Below are 22,137 nucleotides of genomic sequence, written 5' to 3' on the forward strand. Positions count from 1 at the left end.
AATTAAATTACAAGTGATTCATCAACAAAGAAAGCAGCAGTAGTGTAGCAGTTAGGAGTGCAGATTCCAGGGCCAGTTGTGTGCGTTCAAGTCCCAAAATGGGAGAAAATAGAAACTACTCTGTAGGGTTGTGAAGGCTAAAGTCTTTGATGGATACAGTGTTTAGAACAGTACCTGGTTCATGACAAACCCGAAAAGGTACTACAACTTGCTTATTTCGTCCTCATCAATTTCGTATCATCACCTAGCTCTTTCTCCGCCAAAAGATAGAGCAGCATAGCAGGGAGACACGGGATATCGGCCTTAGAGTGTTTAGCATAGATTTGGCCCACAGACAGCCTTCGGGAAATCTCTGTGGAATTAACTGGTAATTACCCAATGAACACGTACTTCCCTGAGACATCTGACCTCCTTTAAACAAGGTCTTCACGTAGGGATTGCTCCAGAGCACCAAGTACACGGCGGTTCAGGCCCAGAGAGCAGACGTGTCAAACCCACCTGCCTCTGAGTCCTTGGGCCCTTGTCCCCTTGCTGGTGTCCATGGTGAAGTTATCCAGCGACCTGCGCAGCAGGCCCCCCGCGGCATCCTCCAGCCCAGGTATGAACAGCGCATTTTCTGAGCTCGACAGTCTCTGAATCCAAGTGAGTTGGTTGGACTGGGCCAGGTGTGCAAGACTCAGACTGGCCATTTGCACACACTTATCGGAGTCTGAAATGTGGCAGAAACAGATAAACATAAATACCCACAAGAATGATGCTGGTTCCATCACTCTCATGGCAGCAACACATCACAGGCCCCAGGTGCTGTCCTGGCTTTACTTTGTCTGCAGCGAGGGACCTATTTTTCCTCATGCTGGCTCGTGGAGCTGCTGTGATGAGCCCTGAGAATGCCAAGTCTGTCTAGTTAGCACTTACTAAGGAAAGAAAACTCAGACACACAGGTAGGAAGAGACGGGATACCCTCCATGCCCCGGCAGCTGAAGGACTTTGAGGCACAGTTCACGGCAGTGTCACAGCACCAGCAGAGCCTGGTGTAAAATTAACTGCCGCCACCCGTTCTGCTCGCTGCCTTTACAAACCATCCTCCAAACGTTAACAAATAGGTCTGCAGATTACCTGAGCTCCCAAGACTCCTCTCTGCCCTGTGGAACACAATCTTTCATCTCTACACAGCTTAGTTTCCTTACTAATAAGATTTAAGATCCGATTTTCTGAAATATGAATAGATCAGATGTGTTGTCTTCCAGTTTTAACAACAAGAGGTAACAAATGGTTTTGATGAAATCCCTAACGTGAGCCCAGGAATGTGAGTGACTCTCACCACTTCATTCGTAAGAAACTGGATTTGATAGATAGATTCCTTAACTTAACTAGGATTTATACAAAGTCCAGTTTGTAATTTGAAAAAAGAAAATGATGACTATGTTCTGACTATCAACAGATGGCACGACCCTGTTACGACCAAGAAGAAAAGAATGCTCAGCACGTGGCATTGGTGTGGCTCCAAGCTGTGTGTGTGAGCACGTGTCTGCACTCGTATCTAAAGCAGTGAGGTGCCTTCAGTGAGAGCTTGTCCGTGAGCGTTTACTTCCTCTAGGAGACAATCCCCCTAACGCACAGCGGGCCTGGTTCACTGTCCGTACCGCACCCACTGAAAAAGGTAGCTCTTTTTTTCTTTTTGGCCTCACAACATGGCATGTGGGATCTTAATTCCCTGACCAGGATCAAACTTGCACCACCTGCAGGGATTGTAACCACTGGACTGCCAGAGAAGTCCCAAGGTAGCCTTTAAAAAATATTTTGGGGAAACGTCCTGTGTCTAGGAGGCACTCAGCACCATCATTCACGTACAGCAGGCAAGGGAGATGGAGAAGGAAATCGCAACCCACTCCAGGATTCTTGCCTGGGAAGTCCCATGGACAGATGGGGCTACAAAAGAGTCAGACACGATTTGGTGACTGAACACAACAGGCAAGGAAGAAAAGAAGACTGAACGCAATTTGAATATGATACAGCAGCAATGACAGTGATATCCACACTAGAAGCCCACCCGTCCTGTGTGCTTGTCACATGCCAGGCACAGTGGTAAGCATGTTATCTGTATTGTCTCACTTAATCCTCACAAGAACCCTGTGGGTTAGATATTATTATACCCATTTTATAGATGAGGAAAAGTGAGGCTAAGAGAGAGTTGACAATTTGCTCAAGGTCCCCAGGGCTTGTAGGTGGTAGAGCAGGACTCACTCAGCTGACTTTATAGCCCATACCAGAAAATGGATGTACCGAGGCCGTGGAGATGAAAACAGCACGGGAGATTCATCTGAGGCGTTTCCAGCCCCCTCCGATTGCCAAGGTCTAAAGGGACAGTGACCTTAGCCTTAATTATGGTGGATATTTAATACTCACAGGGAGACACTGTAGAGAAAGGAAGTGATGACAGGGACTCAGCTCAAAAAGGTTTTGTGGGATTTCAAAGAACCCTATGTACAGAGGTTGGCGGTACGGGAAGAAGAGGTGTGCCCAAGAGAGGAAGGCTCCAGAAGGTAGCAGAGGAGTAAGATCACAAAGGGCCTGCATTCCCAGCAGAGTTCTGTCCCCAGCAGAAGATGGGGAGCATTGGTGCGCCAGAGAGGAAGCCACAAGGAATCCGAGAAGGGGACTAGGGCAGGACGGCGGCTGGTCACTGCAGGTCTGTGGAGTCTGACAGCCACAAGCTTGCGGAAGGGCCACAAGCACCCCTGAAGCTTTCGGCCATCTGTCTGAAAGGACGAGAAAAGGCCTGTGGTCCCCCTCTGCGATGCTGACAGATTCTCTCTGATTTAATCCTGAATTTATGCACTTGAAGAAGCTCGGTGATTTTTCTCTCACCCCAGGGAATCAAATATAACTATAAAGTAATATGCTTGTTGAGACAATTCACAGAAGAATGACTAAGAAACATCTGGAAAATGTCCAGCTTCCCAACAGTCAAAGAAATGTCAAATGAAACAACACCAAGGAATCATCTCTCCCCATAAATGAACAGAGATAAACATGATGATATGTCTTCCAGCAAAGACACAATGAAGCAGGCACAGTGATACGGGCATGGGAATGGTGCTCAGAAAACCAGCAAAAGCCCTAAAAGTGCCCCTGCCTTTGTGTCCCAGATTTAAATGAAATCTAGCTTAAACAAATAATACTAGATACAGAAAAGTTTTTCTCCCACTGATGTTTGCTGCAATATTATTTATGATATTGGAAACTGAAAACCAAATATAAAATCAAAATAGAGGCACAATTAATTAAATGGTTGTATTTCCACACCAATTATCCATCCATTCATTCAAAAAACGTGTGTTAATATTAACCATCTCCCACTTGATACACCTCTGTTTCATGTTGGAACAGTAAAGGCGGGGACCCTCTCCCTACCCTCTGGGAACTCCCAGCTCACTGAAAAGTGGAGGCAGACACATCCACAAATCAAAGGGGCTGAGCACCACGCGTGAGAAGGTGGAGCCTGCACGAAAGGAGGAGCAGTCAGCTCCATCTGGGAAGGGAGCACAGAGGTGGTTAACTGGCAAGGACTGCAAGGAGCGGATTGTCCTTGAACTTATTCTTGGAGAATCAGACTTATCTTGGTTGTCTGAGCCTGGAAGAGCATGGCAAGTAGAGGCCATGCAAATATTAGATTCCCCAAAATTCCTATTATGGTCGAATCTGTAGTTTGAGAAAACAGTGTATTATGAGCAAGACAGGCTTAAAAGGACTAATTTTGCTAGTAAGCCCATGGAGTCTTTATAAATATGTTATGTTCATTGATATCAGGCAATAAATAGATACGGATGATGTCTCACACTTTATTTTAGCAATAGCAGGTAAAACATAATTTACATTCATTATTTCTAGCTCCCTGGAAACATCATAGAAATGCTAGTCTGTGACTTCAAAGACATATTTATATATTTGTTTGGTTTTGTTGAAAATAATAGGCCACTTTTATTTTCTGTATTTGGTTCTGCATCTGAATGCTCAACAGTTTTGTTTCCTATTTGATCCCCAGGATCTCCAGGATGCCAGGATGCAGGGACGCAGCTCCGGCGTGAATTGACTGGTGCCAAACAAAACCCCTTGGCATGCTGCAATCTATGGGGTCCCAGAGAATCGGACACGACCGAGTGACTGAAAACAAACAAAACCCCCACAAGCAGGAAGCTGCCATAACGTGTCACGAGGAGCCATGAACATCAGACGTTCATTCTAGATGAGTGAGAACAGCACGTCCTGTTGGGGCACAGCACGAACCCGCTGGATGGGCAGTTGCTCAGTTGAGGACACCGAGGCCCAGAAAGGCAAGTGAGTGTTCACAGTCACGCAGCTAGTACCTGGCATAGCTCTGAGTCTGCTGGACTCCAGGGTCCACATTCCAAGCCTGGGGTTCATCTGCGTCCAGATCACCTGGGTCTTCACAAGGGCAGATTCTGACTCAGGGGCCTGAGACTCTGCCTTCCTAACTGGCTCCCAGGTGATGCACACACAGGGACCACTCTGGGAATATGAATGGTGAAAGCACTATATTATATTGCTCCCTTTTATAAATGAATAGGAAATAATGGTGAGAGCTCAACAGTAACCAGGATACACCCAGCCTTCAAGCCCAACTAGCTTTAGGCTGAGAACGTAGTGTGTACTCACCACTCGTAACTCCAGGAGAACTCATCTGAGCATTAAACCCATGCTGGGCGCAGCACAGGCCCAGCAGATATTTACAGGTCTTGACTGAATCAGCGACAAATGTGTGCTTTTTCCCAGTGACACTGCTTGTGATGATGAACTTCTTCCGCTGCGGGGAACAAAAGCGGACTTTAATCCATTGACCATTCTCACCCATCCATCGAAGTATAACTATCCAGAAAATAACCAAATGCAGGAGCTGTCAGCTGGATACCAATGTAGGCATCCAGAAGGGTATGGCAGACATTGTCTGACTATGGCCCAATATTTTTTCTTAGTTTAAATACAACCCCTCTTTTTTTCCCCCTTCATTCATAAATCAAATGTTTCTTTATTGAGCAACTGGTATCTGCCAAGGACTGTGCTAGGTGAAAAGAATATGAAATGAGCTCAGTACAGGCACTTCCCTCAGCAAGAAGTGAACATAATTTCCATGTGCGTCGGGAAAGGCCATTGAATATACTTATAGTTTGCATTGTCCAAACTCCTGGGCTTGGAAGGCAAAATCTCAGCTAGCAGGTTTACAGAAAAGATAAAATCACATCAGCAGTCTCATGTTTTCATGCTGTTATGTGCCAGGTTCTGTTCTAAATCCTCTCTGTGTCTTAATTCATTTCATCCTAGAAGCTACAGAATGAGAGCAGTCCCATCATTATCCTTATTCTACAGATGAGGAAGCGGACGGAGACGCCTCAGAATGCAGCAGGAACTGAGGTCATATCACCAAGAAACACTTCCTCAGCATTTATACCTTCAAGGCCCATGTGCAAAGGGATAATTTTTGTACCGCTCACTGAGATAAACTGGAGAGGAATATCTGTCTGGGGCTATCTATATCGAGCTTCCAGGAAAAGATCCTTAATGTTTGCAATATATAACTCTAATAAGAACAATGAAATATACAGTAATAGAAATGCTATTAAATACAAATTTATATATAACTTCCAAATAAAATCTCTATTATAGATATTTCATAAGAACCTTGAGCTTGCTCCTATAAAGATAACTTTATAAATACAGGTTTTATGCTTGAAAGGGCATTCTGAAACTCCTGCACTTCTTTAAGGCTGCTGCTGCTGCTGCTGCTGCTGCTAAGTCGCTTCAGTCGTGTCTGACTCTGTGCGACCTCACAGACGGCGGCCCACCAGGCTTCCCCGTCCCTGGGATTCTCCAGGCAAGAACACTGGAGTGGGTTGCCACTTCCTTCTCCAATGCATGAAAGTGAAAAGTGAAAGTGAAGTCACTCAGTCGTGTCCGACTCTTAGCGATCCCATGGACTGCAGCCTACCAGGCTCCTCCGCCCATGGGATTTTCCAGGCAAGAGTACTGGACTGGGGTGCCACTGCCTTCTCCGTCTTTAAGGCTAATCCCTTTTAATTTTTGATAATTGCCATTCCCAAGAACCTCCATTCACACAATCAAATATTAACAAAGGGTGACAACTGTTCATTACTTCCCTTTTAAAAAACTTTTTTTTACCATTAACCTAATTTCAGATAATTTAAGCATTCTCTAAATATCCTTTACTTTTATTAACAAATTAATGTTGAATCTATACTAATGTGAATGGATTTTGAATTCAACTGAATTATATCTAGTATTTTATATTTAATGCATTTTCTCAAACATTAATAGATGCTATCTAACTATCCTCACTAATTTTTTCCTCAGTATTCAAATTATAATGTCTAAACTCCACTGGCTGATCATTTTATCCATACTTTTCCAAAGTTGAATATTTGCTTAGAATCCATCTACTTTGTCAATATGCATTGATATGCTTATATACAGTCATGACAATTTTATATTAAATTCACTCAGGTATTAAAAATCTTAGATAAGTCATTTTCTAAAATTGAATAATTCTTCTTTAACAAATCTAAAAAAAGAGAATTGTTCACACATGCACACGTATACACCACATCTTTCTTTCAGACCATAAACTCTTGCCAAACCATTGTGCTTTCGGACCCCAGTGCCCTAAGGTATTAAACACCCCAGAGAGGAGAACTGCTATCTCATTTCTTGGCATGAAGCTGAAAATAGTCTTGACTGTAGTGGTTTAGATTTTTTTTTCCCACTTTGATAACATCATTTAATGGGAAATCCATATCTTCAAGCCAACTTTCACACAAGCAAACTGCTCCATGAATAAGATGATGAGTAACTTGAATCTCAGGGTTTTCAGCACAAACACAAAAAGTGTATTTACATCTGTGTTGTTACAGAATAAAAATACTTGGTGTTTCTGTAACATCATGCTTGTTTCAAAGCATGTTTTATCATTTCAAATATTTCTTCCCTTGTAATTTTATTGTTGTTCCTTTGCAGGCTCATTTATTTGTTTGGCTTGACACATCTTTGCAGGATAAGATTCTCTCAGACAGAGGCAGCTGTGCCCAGCTAAGGAAGTTGAAACTCCAGACCCCTACTTAGGAAGGCCATTTCCTGGAAGGGACCCAGCAACAGCTTCCTGTGTTTTTATAAAATGTAGAAAGAAAGATGCTTTCACCACAATCAATTAAAATCACTGACTCTTCTTTCCACTGGAACTCAGTCTTATTTTTCTCACCAGAGATAACACTGCACGATGGAGAAGCAGACCCCGCTAAGGAGAAGCGGAAATGAATGGGGCTGCTTTCAATGTAGAGTTAATGGGATTTATTTACGTGATTTACAGTCTCTTCTGCAACAGTGTATTGCCAGCCATCCCAGAATATTCCTTCCATTGGACCAACTCACCCAAAATCTCAGCATAAAGACAGGACCAGTAATCATGTAAAAATTGACTATGCCCTACAATAACCAGCCTCAGAAGTATGTGGCGTCAGCCCCAGAGAGGAATAAGATTTGAGATGCAGAGCCAGAGGCCAGTCTGCAGGAAACATTTTCAATCATCAGAAATGAAAACCTGTAATTTAATTCTCAAAAACATCGAATTAAGTGGAATTTTTATCCTATCAGGAATGTACTTTGTAATTGTATATATACTGCCTTATCAATACAGTGCACATTTTTTTCTTTTTCTTTTCTTGATGGGAATCACATCTTGATGGGATGAAATTTATTTGATTTTCCTGTGTTGGTAGCCTAGAAACTGGCAGTGGCGCTTCAAAGAGCAAGAATGTCTGTCGCAAAGCTGCATGTTTTATGGATCTCATCAACAATAAAAACAACTTTCAATCAGATGTGCTAGATTTCTCTTCTCTCTAGAAAAAAAGATATTACAAAAGTATCATCCTATGGAAAAGTACAAAGTGTGTGCCACCAAAACATTGAAAGAGAAAAAAAAGAATTATAGAGTTTATCCGGAAATTCATTAATAAGAATATTAACTTTTTTACTTTGGGGATTTTGCAGTAGTTGATCTTTTACAATTCAAGAGTTGTGGTGATTAATTTTCTCATTCTACATGAGCAGTCACTTTAAAACCTTGTTTGTTTTTGGAAATTTGCATCCTTGTTTTTAAAGAGAGCCCTACAAATGCTATATCCTCCCAGGCTTCGCGCATTTCTCTCCAGACATTTTTAACTACTATTAATATCCAAGAACAGTTATTAGCATGGGTAAGTTCATTATTTCACAATGAATGCTTTCGTGATTGAATAATCTTCTGAATTGATGTCTCTGTCACAGGCGGGCTGCCAATGTACCTACAAATCATATTCATTGTAAAAATGGCATTTTTTTCCTATTTCCTTGGCTACCTCTCTTTAGGATGACAAAACATGTTAGCAATTGTCTGAAGCATTCTGGCTTCCTCTAGTAATTAAGCTAATTTGAAACTAGCTTCCTAAGTCGTAGCATGAAGAGCTCAAGTCATTTTCTGTGTAAGATGCTGGGTTTGTGGCAAGCAGCTGGTGATGTTACTTCCCATGATGACTTTTCCATAAAAAAGGATATTTATGTTGAGGAAGAGACTGGTCATCAGAACATGGAAATCCTAATTAGTGACTGGGTGTTTTTAAGCTACAAATTTTGTTTTGTGAACCAGATGACTTTCCAGCTTTAAACAAGAAATTCTTTGTGGTCACGGGGAAAACAAATATCTGTAAAAGTTAAACCAACTTAAATATAAAATACTTCAGGGGGCTGTTAAATTTATGGCTTCAAAAATTCTAGTTTTCAAAATTACTTGGTAGGTTGTCTGCACTTCTACAAATGTTTTAAAAGAAATTACACTGAGAATTGAGAATTTTGAACAATCAAATATGAGATAGAGAAAATAGGAAGTAATAACAGTATTGAATATTCAATAATCACGACCCCACTGTGGCCTGCCAGTCTCCTCTGTCCATGAAATTCTCCAGGAAATAAAACCGGAATGGGTAGCCATTCCCTTCTTCAGAGGATCTTCCTCACCCAGGGATCAAAGCCTGGTCTCCTGCATTGCAGGCAGATTGTTTATCATCTGAGCCGCCAAGGAAGCCCTCATTGTGAGTCAGCTCTTCACATCAGGTAGCCAAAGTATTGGAGTTTCAGCTTTAGCATCAGTCCTTCCAGTGAACATTCAGAACTGATTTCCTTTAGGATGGACTGGTTGGATCTCCTCACAGTCCAAGGGACTCTCAAGAGTCTTCTCCAACACCACAGTTCAAAAGCATCAATTCTTCAGTGCTCAGCTTTCTTTATAGTCCAACTCTCATATCCATACACGACCACTGAAAAAACCATAGGCTTGACTAGACAGACCTTTGTTGGCAAAGTAGTGCCTCTGCTTTTTAATATGCTGTCTAGGTTGGTCATAACTTTTCTTCCAAGGAGCAAGGGTCTTTTAATTTCATGGCTGCAGTCACCATCTGTAGTGATTTTGGAGCCCAAGAAATAAAGTCTGTCACTGTTTCCACTGTTTCCCCATCTATTTCCCATGAAGTGATGGGACCAGATGCCATGATCTTAGTTTTCTGAATGTTGAGCTTTAAGCCTACTTTTTCATCAAGAAGCTCTTTAGTTATTTGCTTTCTGCCATAAGGATGGTGTCATCTGCATAGCTGAGGTTATTGATATTTCTTCCAGCAATCTTGATTCCAGCTTGTGCTTCGCCCAGCCTGACATTTCACATGATGTACTCTGCATATAAGTTAAATAAGCAGGGTGACAATATACAACTTTGATATACTACTTTCCCTATTTGGAACCAGTCTGTTGTTCCATGTCCAGTTCTAACTGTTGCTTCCTGTCCTGAATACAGATTTCTCAAGACGCAGGTCAGGTGGTCTGGTATTCCCATCTCTTTAAGAATTTTCCACAGTTTGTTGTGATCCACACAGTCAAAGAATTTGACATAGTCAATAAAGCAAAAGTAGATGTTTTTCTGGAACTCTCTTGCTTTTTTGATGATCCAGCAGAGGTTGGCAATTTGATCTCTGGTTCCTCTGCCTTTTCTAAATCCACCTTGAACATCTGGAAGTTCATGGTTCACGTTCTGTTGAAGCCTGGCTTAAAGAATTATGAGCACTACTTTACTAGCATGTGAGATGAGTGCAATTGTGCGGTAGTTTGAGCATTCTTTGGCATTGCCTTTCTTTGGGATTGGAATGAAAACTGACCTGTGGAAGTGCAGGTCAGCAGTGGCCTGCTGCAGGGGCTCTGGGTGCAGCAGACCTGGGTATGGCATAAGCCCTCTTGGAGGAGGTCACCATTAACCCCACCATAGAACCACCAGAACTTACACAGGACTGGGAAAACAGAGTCTTGGAGGGCACAAACAAAACCTTGTGTGCACCAGGACCCAGGAGAAAGGAGCAGTGACCCCACAAGAAACTAACCCAGACATGGCCATGAGTGTCCAGGAGTCTCCAGCAGAGGAGTGGGTCGTCAGTGGCCCGCTTCAGGGCCAGCTGCTTCAGGCTGCATTTGGAAGGCCCCGAGTGCAGCAGTGCATCACGGGACCTTTTGAAGGAGGTCGCCACTGTCCTTATTACCTCCACCATCGTTTGGCCTCAGGTCAAGCAACAGGCAGGGAACACAGCCGCGCCCATCAACAGAAAATTGGATTAAAGATTTACTGAACATGGCCCTGCCCATCAGAACAAGACCCAGTTTCCCCCTCAGTCAGGCTCTCCCATCAGGAAGCTTCCATAAGCCTCTTATCCTTCTCCATCAGAGGACAGACAGAATGAAAACCACGATCACATAAAACTAACCAAACTTATCACATGGACCACAGCCTTGTCTAGCTCAATGAAACTATGAGCCATGCTGTGTAGGGCCACCCAAGATGGACAGGTCATTGGGGAGAATTCTGACAAAACATGGTCCACTGGCGAAGAGAAGGTCAAACCACTTCAGTATTCTTGCCTTGAGAACCCCATGAGCAGTGTGAAAATTAATTGTAACTAAATTCAAATAAATGATGTTCAAATGTTATTTCAAACACTGTACATTTAATAGGTGTGTTATTACTGTAATTTTTTTTTAATGACTGACAAATGTTTTCACATCTGTAGTCCATGGGAGACAGGCCAGATGCCTCCCCACTATGTGTGCAAAGGGAAAATTAAAATAAAAGGAAAATGTTTCAAAAGCATGCAGACTCCATTGCACCTACTTCAAACTCTCCTTCCCCATCTGCCACTCCCAACCTTGCCACTCCCAAAATCAATAGATTCCCCAAACTAAAAGAACTTCACCCAGAGGGAAGGTGTAGTCCTTTAGGCTAGTGGCTGCCAGTGGAGGTGACAGGGGCCTGGGTGAAGGATGGCAGAAGAAGTGGCCTCCAGGGGACTCAAATCCCCTGGTAGACTTCTCCCAAACATGCCATAGTCAACGGAGTACAGGTTAGCTGACAGGCTGTGAGCTTAACTTCTTAGGAGAAGATCATCTGACCTATTGTTCCTTTAAAGGGGTAAGAGATCAAAGGAAAACAAAGCCGGGGTCATATCAACTGAGTGACACTCACATAAGCCAAAATCTTTTCAATTTCTCTCCACTGGAACCGTAAAGTTGCAATTCGGCTGTTGTTTCTCACTTCGTATACGATAACACCCTTGGCACAGATCCCCAGAGCCATTTCCCCTTCCAGCCGTGTCTTCTCTGGAAGAACTTGGTACACCAGCACACCATATTCCGGGAGCTGCTGAGCGACCTAGAATGAGAACAAGGCCAATTAAGAAGAAACAGGCACACTGGTCTAAAATAATGGATTTCAAACCATTCCATGAGGAAAAAAAAAAAACAAAACCTTAACAGATGTTCTGAAAAAAAGAGTAAGATTGCCAAATAAGTTTCGGAAACACTAAGCTACACATATCTCCTTACTACAGCATTTCTCTGCACCTCTAATATGATGGTGTTGTTATATTTTATTAATAGAATGAAGGAATCCTTCCCTAATGAAGTACCTTGAGACGCTAGGAACACTGATATTAATTATGAAAAGGATACCAGAAAATAATAATATCCTGAACAAGGTTGTAGAATTCAGACTCTTCTGAATCATCTCACAGGGATTTCTTTTTCTAAAGCCTACTGCAGTACTACTGATACAACCCCTTCATTTTACAGGGGGAAAAACTGAGGCCCAGGCACAGAAAGCAGCCTTCCAAATGATCAGCAGCACTATTAAAACAAGATAACATCCTGCAGAAAAAAGGAGCAATCACTGGCATTTCTCAGCATGTGGCAGTGATTGGGTGGGGTCCCCACAGTCCAAGATCTGTCTTCAGTTTTCCAGTTTAGGAGACAGAATTTTGTCAGGAACCTGAGGGTCAGTCAGAGCTGGGAACTGCAGCAGGCTAACCAAAATCTTCAGAGACTGGTGTGTAAACCTAATCCAGATATTCTTTTTTTATGTCTGAATGGTAATCATGTCTCTGTTCTGGTCTCTGCCATCTTCATCCTCACCTGGTAGACTCCAGTTCTTACTAGAAGACTGATGCACCTAGGCTCAAGGCAAGTGGGCTAAGAATGTGTACATGTGCTCTCCACACATTTGAAACTCTCTCAGAAGGGTTTCAGGGGTGAAATCCGGTGCTCATCCTACCCCAGAGCAGAGGGGACAAAATCCTGCCCAATCTCTCTCATCCTCACAAAACTGAGGACAAATTATGGCTTTGGAGAGCTCCTTTCTCGAGCCCTTTTCTGTCTTTTCTCCCTGTACTGATAAGTAATCTGTGCAGATAGGTCACACTGCCTACAAAACCTATAGCCTTTTGCATGATCTTGATTACATTTCTGCAGCCAGAATCTCGCTGTTTCTTTCAGCTTTGGAAAGAGCCTGTCATCGTCACTGTCATCGTCATCGTCTAAAACAGTATTACCAGACATCAGTGCTGAAATGTCCAATGGCCAGACTGAGCATGTGCCTAAAGTACGACAAAGCAGGGCCAACCCAAAACAACTGCATAAATTCTTTTAAAGAATTTGATGTGATATTTCTAAAAAAAAAATTAAAGCACTAAAATAGTCATCATTAGAATAGAATCAATAGAATAATAGAATATTCGATAGAATAGAATTCTATCGAATATTCATCATCAGTAGAAGATTCTATTCATCAATAGAATAGCCTCTATTAGACTTTCTTTTATTTTTTAAATTGTTTAGTTTTGATTTTAATTTTTAATTTTTTAATTATATAGAAAGGGATATGATATTGAAGTACTTGGACCCACAACATTTTTAAAATGGTTCAGTGCTGTTCTGTAACAGAGCAGGACCCTACGGGGCTTTCCTGGGACAGACTTCCTCATCCGGTCTCTTTCACCTGCTTCTCGTTTGTAGAAAACCTTTATCTTCCTAGGCCTGCCCTTCTTTGACCTATCATTGCACTTCCGGGAATCTGTCCTAAGAAAATATACCAAATGACCAAGATCAAAACCCTTTGATCAGAGTGATGTTTGGTGCAGACTTCCAGAGTTGGGTTGAGAAAACTAGTTCCTTGCAATAAATGTTCCTAAAGGCCCCGCCTTATAGAGTACTTGGAGAGGGAAATGGCAACCCACTCCAGTATTCTTGCCTGGAGAATCCCAAAAGCAGAGGAGCCTGGCTAGCTAGTTACAGTCCGTGGGGTTGCAAGAGTCAGACACGACTTAGTGACTAAACCACCACCTATAGGGTCCTACCTAAAAGGTATCACCTAAAGGTAAGGGAAGCTGGTGGCTCAGAGGTAAAGAATCTGCCTGCAGTGTAGGAGACGCAAGAGATATCAGTTTGATCCCTGGGTCTGGAAGATCCCCTGGAGAAGGAAATGGCAACCCACTCCAGTATTCTTGCTCAGAAAATCCCTTGGATGGAGGAATCTGGTCCAGAGGGTCACAAAGAGTAGTACATGACTGAACAACTAAACACAAAGGTACCACCTTAAAAGGGATTATTGGGCAAGCTTTGCAAGGGATATTTACAAAGCATTTGTATTTGTCTGGGGAATGCATAGGTTATAATGCTAAGTGGGAAAAAATACAAGGTACAATCAGTATGACTTCAACAACAAAAAGAAAATATTTTAACAGCATATGGCAATCCCTAGTTATGTGGAAAAATGGCTCCATGGTTGAAGAAGTTTGGAAAACACCAAGTTAATCTTGAACAAGTTGTTCTGAGATTAATATGCTAATATAGGTGTGAATCTTGCCAGCAGCAGTACCCAAACTGGACTCTCGCCAAATCTGATGAACCAGCAGCATTAGTCATCAGTGAAGTGCAGGCCAATAGGTGTCATCTGATAATGGAAAAGGGAGTCACCAGGAGCTATAATTAAATAATCCAGGAAATGTTTATTGGAGTAACTGGTCTCTGTGCTGAGTTCTGGGGATCCAAGGCCCTCTGGACATTTACAACCTGGAAGAAGGGACAAGAAATGAACAGAGATGTCTGTGATGTAGACTGTCAGCAGTATATGCCAACATTGTATAAAATGTTTCTAACCTTTGACCCTGTGATTCTACTCATGAGAGTCTATCCTTAAGAAATTAAGCAGAAATGCAGCTAAAGACAAATGCAGAAAAAAATATGAATCTCAGTGTTGTTTAAAATAGTCCCATATTTACAATAATTTATGTGCCAAATAACAGGATACTGAGAAAAAATTTGGGGTACCTCATGTGTTGATTCAAAAGAAAGTTTCAATAGTGAGATGAGATTTAAAAACAGCCCACAAAACTGACTATATAATATAAATCCAGTTTTAAACATAAGTGCATGTACACATGTGAATGCACAGACAAAAGAGGGAAGGATGAACACATACAAATGGATCGTGTTGTCTCATTGGGGAAGAATGAAGTGAAAAGTGAATGTGCATTCACTCAGTTGTGTCTGACTGCAACCCCATGGACTGTAGCCCGACAGGCTTCTCTGTCCATGAAATTCTCCAGGCTAGTATACAGGGGTGGATACCCATTCCCTTCTCCAGAGGATCTTTGTGATCCCAGGATCCAACCCAGGTCTCCTGCACTGCAGACGGATTCTTTACTGTCTGAGGCATGAGGGAAGCCTATTTGCGTGTGTGTGTGTGTGTGTGTGCGTGTGTGTGTGTATGTTAGTCGCTGAGACATGTCTGACTCTTTGCAAGCCCATGGACTGTAGCCCACCAGGCTCCTCTGTCCATGGGATTATCCCGGCAAGGATACTGGAGTGGGTTGTCATTTATATATATATATATCTCACTTTGCTGTATATACTTGAAATTAATGAAGTATTGTAAATCAACTAATTTGAAAACGATATCCCCCAAAAAAGTTTCCACATTTTTCCTTGAGTTGGTGGCTTCCTTTACAACTACTGGTCATCCTTCAATGAGAGGAAGAAGGGACACAACGAGCCAGGCACACTAAGCCAGGGCTGCGAAGAGGCCTGCAGACCCAAATCCTTGGCTTCTCTGCTGGCTCTGTGGTCCTGCACCCTCTCTCCACCAGAGGTGTGCTCATGGCTTTGAAGTCCTCACTTGTTCATTGTCAAGGGAATGCTGCATCCACTTAGCAAGGAACCGGAACAAAGGCTGGATTAGGGAACACACTGAGCGCCTTTCTCCCAGAGCTGCTCAAACGAAACACTCAAGTGTTTATACTGTACTAAGTGCTGCAGAAAGTTCTAAGTGACTGACCAAAAAAAATATAGCCCTCACCTCAGCAGTTCTGCTTTCAAAAGACTATCTCTATCAAAAGCTAGAAAACACAGAATATTTTTGTCTCAGGAGACATTGTAAAAAGAAATATAAAAGCCCTGGAGTTCCCTTTTTAAACTGCTCCCCAACTCTAGAAGCCCCACCAGGGACATCACCCTGGGGATGCTCGGGGGCCTCCTCCCACATGTCTCTCCCCCAGCCCCAGCTCTATCTGCACCGGCAGAGCGGCCAGCCCCTCCCGTCCTGAAGCAGAGTAACTGGTACTGTTTCTGTTCTCACTGGGCAGCTATCAGCTCTCACAGTGCTGCAAGCCTCTGGGTCCCCTTCTGTCCTCTCTGCAAAACTTAAACTCCCCAGAGGCAGAAAGCACGTCCTTCCTGTCTGTTTCCTGTAGTGCCTGGTCCACTCCGGGTGTTAAGTTGTGAACTGAGCAAAAGCTGTGCATTGGAGGCTCTGTGCACCAACATAAGAGACTTCGCTTTTGGCTCACACTCAAGTTTGCTCTTCAGATGTCAAAAATGTCTCTACAAGAAATGTGGCCTGCCCCCACTCACAGAATATTGACAGTGTGAGCTCCAAGGTTGAAGAAAGGGCCTGCCATGCCCACTCTGGCCCAGTAAATCCTGCTCATTTGGGGGATCATTTCCAATGCCATCTACTTCCAAAAGTCTCGAGCCCTGTGCTTGTACCTCCCTGTGGCTCTGAGCACACCCAGCACCAGGGAAATCTCTGGAGGGTATTGCTGACTACGTGCCCCCTCAAGAGTCCAAAGGCCTCACCCTCAAGAACTCCAACTCAGCATCCTCTCCCCAAAGCATGGGGCTCAGACGATGCATCTCTGAGACTTCGACTTGGACCCGGAGAGCCGTCATCCTCTCAATGAGACTTGCAGGGATATAATCTTCAACTCGAAAATAGGCTTTGTTCTCTACCTGCTGGAAAGATGCAGAAGAAAAGGGACACAGCCAAGACAGCTTCTATAAGACTGAGCAGAACAGAAGCCTGTCTGCAGTCGCAACTCAGTTAGGGGCCCCGGGAAAAGATGCTCTTTTGAAGTGCCCACTGGATATCATATTCTACCATAGTAGAGATTGAGCCAAACCACGTAACAGAAACAGAAGGGAAAGGGGAAAGAAGCCACCTGTTTTTGACCCCCTTCTGTATGCCAGGAGGTCCCCAGAACATACTAGCTCTTTCTATCCTCCAGGTAATCGTAAGAGGACAGTATTATTATTGTCATTGCCAACATGAGCCAAATGAACAAGAAAGAAAGTCATTTAACAGAACTAAGTTCACACCATTTGGAAGTGACAGAAACAAAGCCCTCGCCCGTTCCACAATGTCACGCCACTTCCCCAATGGCACAGTGAAACCCTGGCTCTAAAGCTGTGTTCCTATATATTCACTCAGCACTTCTATCTGCATGCGCTACCAGCACACTTCCCCTTCTCTCAAGGGAGGCTTGTCTATGGCACCATCTCTTCACAACAAAGTGATCAAGAAGCGTCCCCCAAACAAGAGAAGATCTGGCACCAACAGCACAGGCCTGAGCCTTCGGCGCCGACTCTTCTGGAAACCTGAGGCTGCAGCCCTGCTAACACTGTGGCTCGCCATCACTCACTTTGCAATACTGAGTTCCCTGGTACAGACTCTGGGGCACAGAGAGGTACACAGACATTTTGGAGGAGTGGTCTCAAGGTTCACAGGAAGGAGTGAGGAACGTAGAGCTTGGCAGATAGAGAAGCTGACCCTTCCCTGGTGTTCCTGAATTAGTCCATCCTAGTCTCAGGAAGCCAATACCAGCCTAATCTTGGGCAAGACGCAAGCTGAGGGCAACTGTCCATGAGGGAGGCAACTGGAAACTGGGAGCATCTGGCCTTTTCGGGGCTGGGAATGGGCACATTGGTCTGATGAGGGGGTCTGCCAGGAACGGCACAGCATCCACTACATCCCCATGTTCCTGGTCTGGCACAGGAGTCCCCATGTGGCTGGAGACAGAATCCTCCAACCTAGGGCTGGCCCATGCCAGTTCTGAGCTCAGCTCAGAGGAAGAAATTGCTTGGTAATCCAGTACACAAAAAAGCGTTCAGAATGCTGTTAGAATGGCCCCTACCCAGAAACTGACACCAAATGCTGGCAAAATGTGGAAGAGCCGGAAGTCATTCAGTTACTGGTGGGAGTACAAGATGGTTAAACCTCTTTGGGAAGACAGTTCTTCAATTTTTTATGGAACTAAACACATTTGTGCCATATGATCCAGCAATCACCTCTTTGGTATTTACCCAAAGGAGCTGGAAACGCGCGTCCACACAGAAATCGGCACATGGGTGTTCACAGCAGCTTTATTCACAGCTGCCAAAACTCAAGCAAAAGAGGTCCTTCAGTTGGTGAGTGAATAAATAAACTCTGGAACATCCAGACAATGGAATATTATTCAGCACTAAAAAAATAAGTTATCAAGCTGAAAAGACATGGAGGAAACCTACATGCATATTACTAAGTGAAAGAAGCCAGTTTGAAAAGGCTATGTACTGTATGATCCCAACTCTATGACATTTTGGAAATGGCAGGACTATAGAGACTGTGAAAAGATCAGCAGTTGCCAGGGGTAGGGGAGGAGGGGGGGGAGCACGGAGGAGTTTCAAGGCAATGAAAGTACTCTGGGGAATTCCCTGGTGGTCCGGTGGTTAGGCCACTGCCAGGGCCAGGTTCAGTCCCTGGTAGGGGATCTAAGACACTGTAAGCCACGTGGTGTGGCCAAAAAAAAAAAACCACTATTCTGTATGATTCTGTAAGAGTAGATATCTGTCATTATCAATTTGTTCAAACGTAGAGAATGTACAACACTAAGAGCGAACTCTAATAGTAACTGTGAACTCCGGAGGATAAGGATACATCAGTGCGTAGGCTTATCAGCTGCAATAAATTGGAATTGATAGAAGGAGACGATGGGAGTGGGGGAAGCGTATGTGGGGCCAAAGGGCACGTAGGGAATCTCTGCATCTTCCACCCAATTGTGCTAAGAACCTCAAACTGTTCTAAAACAGAAGTCTATCAAGCATTTTTTAAAATTGTTTAGGACATTAAACATTTTTTTAAAATGTAGGACCTTTGACCCAGCATCCTTTTGCTAGAACTAAAGAAGTCAGATCAACAGAAGTCAGCATGAAACTAAAAGAGCTCCAGCATCAGTATTTCTTTCTTTGTCATTTATTTTAAAAAGGAAAATTAGAAGCGACTGGAACAATAATAGTAGTGGTTATGCGCACTTCCATGGAGCCTCTAGGTGACGCCCACGAGCGAGAAAACAAGAAAGCCAAGTTCCGGCCCTAGTGAGGCACGCCACGTGGTTATCCCAAAAGCTCATTAGGAAGGCCAAGGGAAGACATACTACTGAGTGAGAAAGCAGAATGCAAATCAAATGTGGCAACATTTACAACTGCATAAAATCCCGTGTGTGATCAAAGGCTGGAGGAGAAGGCACCCAGAGGAAATTTGTTCTGCTGCAATGATGTGATTAAGGAGATTTATTTTTGTACCAAACTGTCTTTGTCTCCCTTTTTAAAATGCAAATGTAATCATGTTACTTACTTCCCAGCTTACAATTCATCAGCGCCTCCAGTCTTTCACTGCAGTGGTTTCCAAATCATGTTTTTTCCCCCGGCACCAGAACCATTTATTAGACAAAATATCCACCCCTTAGAAGGGCACACGAGGTTCCTTCCTGGATCTGACTGGCAGCGCTGCCCAGCCTCGAGGCCCATTAACTAAGGCTGCCGTGAAATCCTTGCAGCTCCGGACGGGCCAGCCCCCTCCTCCTGCTCACTCAGTGACCCAGATGTAGGGAGAGGCCTGCACTCTGAGACCTCCTTATGCCCTTTGACATGCCCACCGCAGTGCTGGCACATAGGATAGCAGGGCCCTAGAAATGAGTCCCAACTGTGCTCTCACTAGCTTACCTAACCTCACAGAGGCACAATTCTTCAATCTGCCTGCCAGTGCCCAAGACACACTTTCGTTCCCTGATCCAGGAAGATCCCACGTGCCTCGGAGCAACCAAGCTCGAGCACTGCAATGACTGAGCCTGTGCTCTAGACCCCGGGGGCCACCACTGCTGAGGCCACACGCCCAAACCACTGAAGCCCTCGTGCCCTAGAGCCCGTGACTTGCATCAAGAAAAGCCTCCACAGTGAGAAACCTGTGCGCTAGAGAGTAACCCCCACTCACCACAACGAGAGAAAAGCCTGCACGGCAGCTAAGACTCAGGAAAGCCAAAAACAAACAATTAAATAAAATTATTTAAAAAAAAATTTTAAATAAAATGCAACGGAAATAACACCAGCTTTGCAGGGTTGACACAGGCTTAGATGATGCAAGCAAGGAGCAAGCCCTCCATAAATTAGGGTTGAGCGAGTAGATGCCCAAATGAACGGGTATGTGTAATCTGTTACTTTCACACACACGCATGCATGCACACGGGCGTGCAAGAAAGGGAAAAGGTCCGCCTTTAGGGGCCACATGGGGGCAGCAGAGAATACCTTGGAACCACACCGGTGGCCAGAGCAGAAGCAGAGGTGGTGAGACAGGATCTCAAGCAGGAGCTGAAGGTGAAGGGTGAGATCCAGGCTGAGGCAGAAACTAGGTGAGGCCAGTCAGAAGCCGGGCAGCTGATGGGCGCAAGGGGCACCAGAATGGGGTGCCCAGGGTGAGGTCTGGGCCCGGATTGCAGAACGTGTGGGAGGGTCTGGGCCTGTGTGCTCCCAGCTGCCTTCGGTGGACCTGGCCTACTGTTTCTGTCAACTCTCAGGGTTAGATCCAGGGCATCAGGTTGAAACTGTATGTCTGAATCCACAGACTGAAAGCTGGTCTTTGTTCTCCAGCAGAGCGCTCCTGGGTCCAGGGCGGGGCAGGAAATCTCCAGCAGAGCGCTCCTGAGTCCGGGGCAGGGCAGGAAAACTTGCAAAGAGCAGCTGTGTCGCGGGGCCTCAGCATACATCACCACCTTCCACGCTTGCAGTGGTTCTGACCTACTGTTATCTCCTATTTCCATTTTGCAGATAAAGAGCTGAGACAGAGAAATAATGTCTAATGCCACGTGGCTACTTAACAAAAGAGGCAGGGTTTGGATCTCATTCCGTCTGACTCACAAACTCCTTCAATCTATAGAGCCTGCTAAGGTCAGCCCAACACTGCCCCGGGAGGCCACACTTCCCTGTCTGTAGGAGCCATCACAGGGCTGGACTGGAGGCTGCAGCAAGGATGGTGACTGTCGCCAGGGCGCCCGTGGCTTACAGCACCCTCCATGTGCCTGGGCTGTTCTCCTCCCAAGACCCCCTCAAAGTAGCAGCACACGGGCAGGAGTGAGCCGGCCCAGGCGTGGATGGGACTCCAGCTCTAGAAGCGAGGAGACATGAAGGGGCTCCAAGCAGTGACAGGCCTGGAGTTTTGCCAAAGGGGGAGGGAGGGGCTATGTGGGCTAGGCTGGCCCTGGGAGACTGCCTGCCCAGGCAGGAGGTAGGGTGGGGACGTGCCAAGACAGGAAAGTGAGGTCTCAGTCCCTGTAGATGAAGTGGGAGCAGGAAAGTGAGGGTCAGAGAAGGCTGGGTGTTGGGAACTGAACTACATTTCCCTGACAAGCAAGGTGCTGACTTTCCTGACGGATGACTTTATCCACAGTGTTATCCAGCCAAGAGCCTGTACTCAGTTCATCCACCCACTCCTCAGATCAGCTGGTCTTGAGCAAACTCCCCATGTTTGAGGCTCTGCTTTGGCGTGAGGGAAACAGCAGAACAAAACAAACAAAATCTTTACCGTCTGGTGGATTCCATTCTAATGGAGAGACTGACAGCAAGACTGATAAGGAAATGGATACTCCATACCAGACGGTGAAAAATGCAAGGGGATAAAGAGGGACTTAGACGGCTCCAGACATAGAGGCAACTTCTGAAGATGTGCTGGGAAGAGAGCGAGATATTGGTGAAGCCTGAAAAATGGTTTTCAAACAGCTGCCTGTAATCCATGGGTGACCTGTGAGTGCTTCATAACCAGCACTTATAAATTAACTAGACTATAATAGGAAATACCAGTGTGTATCACATAAGTGCATCTTATTTCCTAAACTTTTGCCTCACTTCTGTTACATGGACACATGTGTACAGGTTGAGTTATAATGTTTGTCTTTTTTTTTTAATTGGGGTCATGGCACAAAACATCTGAAAGCCAGTGATGATGAGCCCAATAAATTAGTACATTACTGGTTGTAGGCAAGACTTTAGGTTAGAACTACCTTACAATGTATAAACTTGACCTGTTCATTTTTGTATCCGCCAGAGCCGAGCACAGAACACTTGATGGAT

General features: G+C 44.4%; 1 protein-coding gene across 1 annotated transcript in view; it reads right to left on the reverse strand.

Annotated features, from left to right (window-relative positions):
• FRMPD2 (FERM and PDZ domain containing 2) overlaps positions 1 to 22,137 on the reverse strand; it is a 95,610-nt gene that overhangs the window by 25,558 nt on the left and 47,915 nt on the right. The window contains exons 13-17 of the mRNA XM_010854407.1: positions 16,561 to 16,716; positions 11,618 to 11,803; positions 4,681 to 4,825; positions 4,101 to 4,112; positions 499 to 709 (exon numbers count right to left, since the gene is read on the reverse strand). Coding sequence (XP_010852709.1) covers positions 499 to 709; positions 4,101 to 4,112; positions 4,681 to 4,825; positions 11,618 to 11,803; positions 16,561 to 16,716 — 710 coding nt within the window. The remainder of the gene's footprint in view (positions 1 to 498; positions 710 to 4,100; positions 4,113 to 4,680; positions 4,826 to 11,617; positions 11,804 to 16,560; positions 16,717 to 22,137) is intronic.

Source organism: Bison bison, unplaced genomic scaffold (assembly GCF_000754665.1).
Source record: "Bison bison bison isolate TAMUID 2011002044 unplaced genomic scaffold, Bison_UMD1.0 scf7180017864341, whole genome shotgun sequence".
In the NCBI taxonomy this organism is placed as follows: Eukaryota; Metazoa; Chordata; class Mammalia; order Artiodactyla; family Bovidae; genus Bison; species Bison bison.